The 10,248-nt window shown below is 39.1% G+C and overlaps 1 protein-coding gene across 1 annotated transcript; it reads left to right on the top strand.

Moving 5' to 3' along the window:
• Positions 1 to 196: 196 nt before the first annotated feature.
• LOC144641031 (dynein axonemal heavy chain 5-like) lies at positions 197 to 10,212 on the top strand. The gene is made up of 14 exons (XM_078500091.1): positions 197 to 394; positions 590 to 685; positions 1,126 to 1,347; positions 1,858 to 1,979; positions 2,504 to 2,633; positions 3,212 to 3,330; positions 3,887 to 3,990; positions 4,463 to 4,658; positions 5,152 to 5,392; positions 6,137 to 6,336; positions 6,869 to 7,022; positions 8,305 to 8,468; positions 9,082 to 9,313; positions 9,777 to 10,212. The coding sequence occupies exons 1-14, from the start codon at positions 197 to 199 to the stop codon at positions 9,921 to 9,923; spliced, it is 2,325 nt and encodes a 774-aa protein (XP_078356217.1). The 3' UTR covers positions 9,924 to 10,212.
• The last annotated feature ends 36 nt before the right edge of the window (positions 10,213 to 10,248 follow it).

Genomic DNA, 10,248 nt, shown 5'->3' with positions numbered 1-10,248 from the left:
AATGTATTGCTACATGTATGTCCATTTTCCACGACTTTGATTGTTATTTTGTTTGTTTCTTTGATGTCTTCATTTAATTGGTATTTTAAGACATTATTCTTATTACACCAGAAGCGTAAGTTAAGTTACAAAATTGGAAACTGTTAAAGGAAGCCACTGTGGATCTTAACTGTAAACGTTGAGAGACCAAGTTGTAATGAAGTTAACAAACTGCTGCATAGTACAAGGAATAACCTCCTTTCTTTTCACAATCGTCAAGAATGTCTATGAATGGGAACAACATGGAGTCATTCATCAGCCGCCAATCATTGTCGCAGAAGAAGGAAAAGTTCTCCCTCCTTTGGTACCCAAGTCTCTTTACAAGATTGTATCTGAGCACAAGGATGTCACCAAGGTATTTACATGTGTTTTTATGAGGATTTCCAAGCTCTAAGATATAAATTACAGCATCTTTCGAAATAATATGAACTATTAAAGCAATGAAATTCTGAAAGAATTGTGTGGTTGTTTATAACTGCATGTGAACAGTTAAGATTTTAGGTAAATTACAGGTATTGTTTTAACTAAAAAAAAATTGTTACATTTGTAGGTGGTTATTACTTTGAGTTCAGTTGTAAGTTCATTGAAAATGGATGCCACGAAAATTTTGGAGGAAATGGACCAGTTCAAGGAACTATGGAATCAGGTAAATTCAATGTTAAATCTGGTCCACATAAGAGCAAACTCTGGCATAAAACCAAACACAGATTATTAATATCTGGCCAATCACATCAGACATTCACAATGCAATGAATCAATCAGATTTTCAAGTGAAAACACTTGTCTGGTGATAAAATTGATGTGTTAGCACACATGCCACAAGCCAAGTCACTTATAGTTTTGGCTCTTATACTTAAAAAAACGTTTTCTTTGCTCTGAAAGTGGTTTTTAGAACTTTATTGTAGAGCTCTACTTTTCAGTCGGTCAACTGTTAACCACTCTATTATACACATGAATTAGTATATTAGGTTGTCCTTTATTGAGCGAGTCCATGGGATCGTTAAATTGCAGACTTCATATTCATCCTCAGATTCAGGTTTTCATTTTTTAATAGTTCGCTTTGATCACCACTTTTTGAACTTTCAGGATCCCAACACAAAAGTCAAGGAGTTCATGGAGTCCAAGCCATTGCTGTCAGACTTTGATGCTCAGATCAAGTATTATCAGCGCCTGGAAACTCAGATTGAGGAGTTACCTGGAAGTTACCACATTGGCCCTGTGGAATATCTCACTGACAGAATCAAAGAAGCTTTGGTCAGTGAAACCAAGGCCTGGAAACAGGCATTTGGCAAAGCATTGGCAGAGAAGGTTAGATCTGCAAGTGGATATGTGTGCTTGATATGTCAATTTTTTCAGTTAGAAATTAAAATAGTTTAAAGCCCTGGCCAAACGATAATGCAAGTGGATGCAAGTTGTCATAAGTTGAACTTGCGTACAGACTTGCATTGGCTGGCCAAACGGACAAGCAAGTTTACTCGCAAGTGCACACAAGTTGTCAAAAAGGCATTTCAATGCTACTGCACGCTCTACAATTCAGTACTTGAAGTAAACAGCAAGACTTGTGTTGACTTGCGTTGGGTTGCAGAAGGGCAAAAAACTTGCATTGACTTGTGTGCAGATTTGATCGCGACCAAAGTCATCACAAGTGATCGCAAGTGCACGCAAGTCCTGGTCAAATGGAGAACTCAAGTGGACGCAAGTTTTTGTCATTAAATGTTAAAAAAGTGATAGTTATGGCATGTGCGACTCTACAGTTCCTGAGTGTATATAATTTTATCAACTGCTCAAAAAATCAGTTGTTTTTGTTGTATTTGGCAGGCAAGTGCAGACATGGAAGAAATCTTCCTGTTCATTGACAACCTCAATAAGCGACTTGCCCGTGGTATTAAGGATCTTGATGATGTAAGAAGCAGTATGGCTGCTCTCAGTGAGATAAGAGAGTCTGGAAATAAGGTTTGTGACTTGAACTGTGTGATCGCAAAATACTATACTAAGAGCTACATTGTAACAGAAACGAGAACTGGAAATATCAACAGGAGCTTTAAATTGGGCAATGATCTAGTATCATAGTTGAAGAGAAGACAGTGGCGTCTTGTTGAAATCTGTTTCATTTGCCGTGAGGGAGACATTAAAGTTATGAGCTAAAGAATTCCACGTCGAAAATGTTGAAATGCGGAGACCTGTGTTGTGTCTTTGACTAGTCGTTTCTAACTTGCAAGGAAAGTCATCACCAAGTAACATCCAATCCTTGACACTAAATGGATTGCTTCAGAATTTTCAACGAAAATTTGGATCACTTGATTTGCAATGGAAATTTCCATTTTTTGTTAAATAATAAGCACCCAAGATCACTGAGATGTGTTATCAGGCTTGTCAGATTTAAACGAGTCATGTCTTACAGTGAGAGTTTTAATTCCTATAAACATACTGCATTACATTGTCTGATATGTTATTGTTGCTACAGGATTGACATGACAATTGGTCCAATCGAGGAATCGTTTGCTATGATGAATCGCTATGGTCTGGTATATTCAAGCAGTGATGCTGAAAGGGTGGATGGTCTTACCTATGCTTGGCGTAAATTGCATGCGCAGGTATAAGTGACCGTTTGCTGAGGGTTATAGGCAGGTTATTTTTTGTAAAGAAAAGGGTAAAAACGTACTCGAACTCAAGATAATGTTTGAAAATTCCCAAGAAAAATGGTCAAATTTAAGTCATGGAAAACTTTGAAAAGTCATGGAAAAGATCATGGAAAGTCATGGAATTTCAAAAGCTCAAAAGAGTACAACCCCCTGTCTCTGAGATACAAATGGCCTCAGTGTATAACTACATTAAACTCCAAGAGGTATATAATTATCTTTTTTGGTCAGAGTTTCATCTCCTATATATAATGAATGAAGACATCTCTAATACCTGAATACATGCCTGCAGGCCTTGCCAGAGGAGTGGCTAAGAAAGACAGACTGTGCTTTATTGTTAGAGTGTTTGAGTGCAAGATAAAGTAAATAAAGATTGTTAACTCTTTGGGTGTTTTTTTTTCCCATCAAGTGAATATTCCGCTTGTTTTTTTTGAGTTGAGAGAACTTTGAGCTCTTGTCTTAGTGTAGCAAGTAATGTGCTCTTGTTTTGTTTCTAAAGTACACAACGGATACATTTCTTTCGCATCTGATAGGCTGGAACAGTTGCAAGCCACCTCCTTCAGATCCAACCTACATTCAAAGCTGATCTCTTGGATGGTGTAGAGAAGTTCAAAGATATGGTCACATTTTTTGTTCAGGAATACAACGAAAAGTAAGAGCGTATTAAAATCGAAAGCTTGGTCTTGATTGAAAAAAAAAAGTTTATGTGTATCGGTAGCTCACAGAAGAACATTCTTGAGCTTGCTTAGAGAATGAATTTTGGACAAATCGGAGGAAAAATGAAATCGTGTTAAAGAACAAACGAATATACGTAATTCTAAACCAGATATCATTCTGTTTTTTTCAAAATATGTCAATTTCTTGGCGATTTTTTGCTCCTTTGATTTGGCGTATTACTCTAGTTACACTTTTTTTTATTTGAAGTTATCGAGTACTCAAATGAAGAATCTCTACACTTGCAGTTAAAATGGTACATCGAAATAAGTTCCTGTGGACGTAATGTTGCAGTTCACGATAAAACAAAATGTCTACTACTGGCGTTTTCCTAATTATGCATAGATATTGCAGAAAGTCATAAATCGTTAGAAATAGTCTGTTTTCCCCACTCCCTATCCATGAGATATCTTCTCTTGCTCTTGTCTGGATCATAAACAAATGTAACAATACTCAATACAATTTTAAATTACTTTTCTTTCTGTACATCATAGAGGTCCCATGGTTGCAGGCATTCCTCCACGAGAAGCTAGCGATCGCTTGGGAATTTTCCAAGCTCGATTTGACGAGCTGTGGAGAAAGTATGAAACGTACTCTGGTAAGAATTTAATTTTAGTAATGTGTGTCTTTTCAGTCAGTCAGTTTTAAGACCTCACACAATAAACTGACAGCAACTTTCACTTAACTCTTAAGATGACCTGCACTTAGGTTAGGTTGGTGAAACATCGGTTACCAAAAAGACTCCTTTTCAAGACTACTCTCACACTTAATATGGCAAGACAGTCATCTTAACATGTGGTCGAAAGCCTGCTTGAAATTGTAACAGTGCTTTGAGGAAACAATTGAGAAAGAGAAAGAAGATTTTTAAGTGATTTCATAAGCTCAAGTAACTTAGTAAGTTTTTGAAGATTGTGTTCGGCCAATGTCAGTGTCAACAGTACTTTTTTATCCTTTAAAAATGTACCTCGCGCCACAATGTGTGCAGCTTGAAAATGGAGCGATAAGGTTATAATTATAGATATTACGTTATATCCATGGTTGTGATATGATTGTTTTATTGTCATTTCTAGGTGGCGAGGAGCTGTTTGGTTTGACAGTCACCGAGTATCCAAACTTGCAGAGAATCCGTAAAGAACTGAGTCTTCTTCAGAAACTGTACAACTTGTACAACTCTGTCATCGATAATGTCAATGGCTACTACGACATTCTGTGGCAGGAGATTGACATTGAGAAGATCAATAATGAGCTGATGGAATACCAGAACAGGTTAATACTAGATTACTGGTTTTTGTATGTGAGGTCCAGTTAGCTCAGTTGGTAGAGCGCCGGACTACCGCACGGGAGGTCTCGAGTTTGAGCCCCAGACCGGACCAACACTCAGGGTCTTAAAATAACTGGGGAGAATATGCTGCCTTTGCAATAGCATCTGCAAATGGTTAGGTATTCTAGTCTTCTCCGATAAGGACGCTAAACCGAAGGCCCCGTCTCCTGCATCTTCAGAGTTACAGTCGGCAGGGGATGGAAAAGAACCCATGTACTTATCGTTAAGAGAAGGGTACGGAGTCCCCAGTGTTGTGGTCGGGTCTTTTCTCACTGTGCTATGTACTGTGAAATGCTCGGAAATACTAGCTGTATAAGCTACTCTGCAAAATCCGTGGGTAAACAAAGTGATGGCGATGATGACTGCAGCTTTTGAGGCCTTAGGCCCACTCTCTGCGGTTTTCTTTCTGAGCTTACCACTTCTCTGATTTCGTTTTAGGATCCGAAAACTACCCAAAGCCCTGAAGGAGTGGCAAGCCTTTTTAGACCTCAAGAAGACAATTGATGATTTCAGTGAATGTTGCCCTCTTCTGGAAATGATGGCGCACAAAGCGATGAAGCAGCGACACTGGGAAAGAATTTCCACCATCACTGGTGTCACGCTGGATGTCGAATCTGAAACGTTCCAGCTGCGGCAGCTTATGAGTGCACCTCTGTTACCAAACAAGGAAGACATTGAGGTATGCCACGGTAGACAGCAGTATCTGACAAATATGAATTTGGATTTACTATCAGCAAGGAGAATCTATAAAAATAGAAAGAACTCAAACAAATTTTTTTTTGAAGAAATTATTGTGATAGGGCGATAGCAACAGCAAACTCAGATTCAGACTCGTGTATTTTACAAGCCTGGTGAGCTAACTTTTAGGCGTCATTCATCAAGTGTGTGACAAACATTGATACCTTCTCTCTTTTCCCCTCTCCTTTGTTTCTTTTTTTCTTTCATCTTTTGTCAAGGCTGAAAACAAGTCTTTATGATACCATAGCCTTAAGAGGTATTAGACTCAAATAGAATAGCCATTCACAGCTTCTTAAAGGGAATGTGACATGGCAGAGTTAGGTTTTGTTATTAAGTTTGGCCAGTTACTCGCTGTTAAACCCAATGTGTCTCCAGGCATTATATTTTAAAGTTACAAGCAAACGAGATTAACTTTGAAAACTGTTCAGCCTAATAGTATTTCAAAAACCCATATCGCAATCCGTTTCAATCTTTGTCACTTTTGGCCATCCGTACCTTCTTTTGCATTTGCTATGTTATTGAAATGTTCCTTCACTGTTTTTAGCAGTTATTTTTATATTGCAATAAATTTGATGGCCTTTTTTCATAACTAAACTGGGTAGAATCCGTGACACAGTTCCTTTAACAGTTTTTATCATTGCAACAACAACTACTTTTGTTTATATAACAAGTGCAATTGTCCTAGGACGTTTGCATCGCTGCCGTCAAAGAACGTGACATTGACTTCAAGCTGAAGGGAGTCGTGTCTGAGTGGAGCACGCAGGTGTTTTCTTTCTCCAACTTCAAGAATCGTGGCGAGCTGTTGCTCAAAGGAGCAGAGACTTCTGACATCGTGTCGTTGATGGAAGACAGTTTGATGATACTTGGTTCTCTGCTAAGCAACAGGTACGTCCTTGGCGCTGACGGCTGTAAAAATATCAGAAAGAGCCATCTTAGTTAGAAAGTTAAGTAATAGTTTGTTAACTAGCGTCAAAAATGTGCATCAAATTATTTAAGGAAGGAACTAACTTTTATGGGAAAATTGAAATAAGCGGTTCGCTTATAAATTTTAGATGCACCATAGAAAATAAAGTCACTAAGCTTTTAGCTCAATTGCGAATGTGAGTGACTTTAAAAACCTAATTCAGTTCGCCTAATACTCTTCATCCCGCTTCAAACGTGACTTCAGCTTCAGCTGAAAGCTTAGTAGCTATTATTATTGCTCTAATTTCGTCGGTGTGGCGTTTTCATCTTTTCACACACATGTGCGTTCACAGTTTATCATTAATTTTGTAAATGAGATGACTTAGCCTAATTTAGACTAGACCGTAGCTATATGTCTATGACTTGCACCAAGTCAGTAACATTACCTCTTGAACAGTGATATATTTTAGTGCAATGGGAACGCATATAGTAGAAGGAATCTGTTTATTTGCAGGTACAATGCTCCATTCAAAGCAGAAATCCAAAAGTGGGTAGCAAAATTGACAGGATCTACAGAGATTATCGAGAACTGGTTGGTTGTGCAGAACTTGTGGGTGTACTTAGAGGCAGTGTTTGTCGGTGGGGACATTGCCAAACAGTTACCTCAGGTGCGTTATATGTCTTGTTAGTATAATTTCAGAGGTGATTATAAGAATTGAAGCATTCTGATTGGTCGAGAAGCTCAGCTTATGAGGCTATATTCACCCCGCGCGAGGTGATTATAGCTTTGAAGGCTTGGTTACTTAGCCACGCCACCTTTGACATCCAGGCAAGTAAACATGGCCGCTTTTGCTGAATGAAAATTTCTTTGATTTGAAAGAAACCAGTCCAAGTCCTGGATATTTTAAACACTGGGAATTTTTCAAATTAACTACCAAGGCTTTTGGACCGAAAATATTTTCAAGAGATGGTTCTCAAGGCATTAGAAATGATTGTAAACACGGCGGTTTTGGCGATCGATGAGAAACTCAGTCAGATCGATTGAGCAAACCGTTATTTAGTTCTCTTCTCACCGAAGCTACTCATTTTCGAGAGGATTCCCACATTCGCTTAGAAGTCTTCAACAATCATACAAAGGTACCGGACATCAATCTTTCTCATAGTATTTGTTTTGTTCCGTTTTATTGCTTTAACTAAATAAATTCTGATTGTATTTGATCAATTGCATACTGGTTTACACCTTATGCATGAAGCGAACACTTGTGTTTGCTGTTTTTTTGTTTGCTATCGTTATTTTTTTAGGTTCTTGATGATCACCTCTAAAAATTATACTAAAACAATTATTCGCCTTAAGCCTGGTTTCCATATGATCGCAGACGATCGCACTGGATCACGGACGATCGCAAAATCGCAGAAATTTACTGAACCGTGTGATCGCAACGATCGAAGAGCGAACTGTTTCCATATGATCGCAAACGATCGCAAAAGTGTTGAATGGTGTTGAATGATGGGATCGATAATCAATATTATGGGATAAATTTCGATCGCAATTGATCGCAATTGTGTTTCCATATGATCGCAACGATCGTAGGCGATCGCAAGGAATAGAACTTGGTTCTATTTTCTGCGATCGTTTGCGACCGTGTGCGATCGATCGCAAACGATCGCAGATGCGTGTTTCCATATGATCGTAGATCGCAGAACCTACAATTTTGCGATCGTCTGCGATCATATGGAAACCAGGCTTAAGGCTCAGTGATTATTGTTGAATAATCCCCTCGACTTCGTCTCGGGGATTATTCAACAATAATCACTTCGCCTTCGGCGAATAATTGTTAAATATTTGCATAGTTGTATTTTTCTTTTGCACCTGTGTTATTTTTCAGTTTCAGTTGATGTAAATCTAGCCCAACATGCTATATTGTTTCCTTGTGCCTTTGTGTCCCACAGGAAGCAAAGCGTTTCAGCCAGATCGACAAATCGTGGGTGAAGATCATGAGCCGTGCACACGAGAACTCCAATGTAGTGCAGTGCTGTATGGGTGACGACACGCTTGGACAACTGCTGCCACACATCCTGGAACAGCTTGAGATTTGTCAGAAATCTCTCAGTGGGTAAGGAGGGATAACTTGTTACTTGCTGTAGCGAAGTTCAGATCTGCAATCCTGGAGTAGGGGGAGGAGCAAAAGCATTTTTTTTTATGCTTAGAACTCCCTCTGTGAGAATTAACTGAGCGTTTTGTGTTCATCAGAGAAGACGCTAAACAACCTGAGATATCGATAGGACTCCTTGCTTAGATCACACTATTCAGGTTTTTGCTTGCGATTTGAAAAATCGAAACAGAACGTTTAACATTTAGCGCATGAAAGATCATCGCAGTTATGTACGCAACTGAAGCATTTGCGAAAAGCGGGCTTGAAAAAATTCAGGCTTGAACGGGATTCGAACCCATGACCTCCGTGATACGGGGGCAGTGCTCTAACCAACTGGATTGTCAAGCCAACTGATAAAACTCTTACAAACGAAACTCTTTCAATCTTCCTTGATCATGAAAATTTGCTGTGAGCATGCATTCCTAGTGCAATCAAGGGCATGATAAGCTTTGTTTCAAATGGGTTTTGGGGTAGCAACTCTTTAAATATAATTTGTCTTCTATAACCATGGCTTTGCAATTTTATTCTTTGAACAGAACACTGACGTTAAATATTTCTCATTATTAATGCAAAGGTACCTGGAAAAGAAGCGTCTGGTGTTTCCACGCTTCTTCTTCGTGTCAGATCCCGCCTTGCTGGAAATCTTGGGTCAGGCCAGTGACTCTCACACTATCCAGGCTCATCTGCTGGGTGTGTTCGACAACGTCAAGACGGTTACATTCCACGAGAAGGAGTATGACAAGATTCTAGCCATCAACTCACGCGAGGGTGAATCTGTTACCTTGGAAAATCCAGTTATGGCCCAGGTGCGTTTGTCATGTCGAATACAAACTTGTCCAAAATGCCTTCCACACAGGGGAAAAAACTGATTCTAGCAACTGGTGTGAAACTAAGGCATTGAGGTCCGACACTGCAATACTCCTTTGTTTTATTTTGCGCCATATTCCAGTTTGGAGTAGTCTGGTGTATTCAGCGAGAACTAAAAAAGTAAATTAGAAAAAGCTGGTCTGAACGGACACTAGCATTCATTGGCGCCAGCTTTAAAGGCTTTTCCTGGGGGGAACTTTCATGGATGTGGACAACACCCAGGCAGTGAACTCTAACAGCTAGAGAATTGCAACAGCCTTCAGAAAAGATTTAAGGGGGCTATTCATATGGCATAGATATGAGAGTGGCGTACAGTGAGCTATGTACATGGAGGGACTATCTGCCTAGGTAGTTCTGTATAATTATAAGTTTAAATTAAGTGTTAAATCTTCTTCATTCCAGGGAAACGTGGAGGTGTGGCTGAACACGCTTTTAAAAGAATCAAGAACTTCTTTACACTCCGTTATACGCACTGCTTCAATTGCTATCAGAGATCCCAGTTTCAAGCTTAAAGACTTCTTGGATACTTTTCCAGCACAGGTAAAATAGCTTTGTAAAGGCACTTGGTATATATGTTGTCACTGACCAACGTGTGGCCAGTGGTGCGGTAAGCACACGAAATTTGTAAAGCTTTCCCTTGTTCCCCTTACTGAGGCAGCTACTTCCTTATCTTGTTGTGACCAGTTGATATTGCCCGCATGTGTTTAAAAGCTAAACATACATGTTCTTAAACACATTTCTTAATTTGAAATACCTTCCGTACACTTTTAATTGTTTTGTCTGCACTTGTAGAGGCCCTTTGATGATGTTTCTTGATGGAAACACTTGTAATACTTGTAATCGCCTATTGATGGAAACACGTGTAAAACTTATA

Source organism: Oculina patagonica, unplaced genomic scaffold, assembly GCF_052425735.1.
Source record: "Oculina patagonica isolate OP01 unplaced genomic scaffold, crgOcupat unplaced624, whole genome shotgun sequence".
Taxonomy (NCBI): domain Eukaryota; kingdom Metazoa; phylum Cnidaria; class Anthozoa; order Scleractinia; family Oculinidae; genus Oculina; species Oculina patagonica.
The sequence above is the reverse complement of the archived record's forward strand: the minus strand, read 5'-3'. Positions and strand labels throughout refer to the sequence as shown.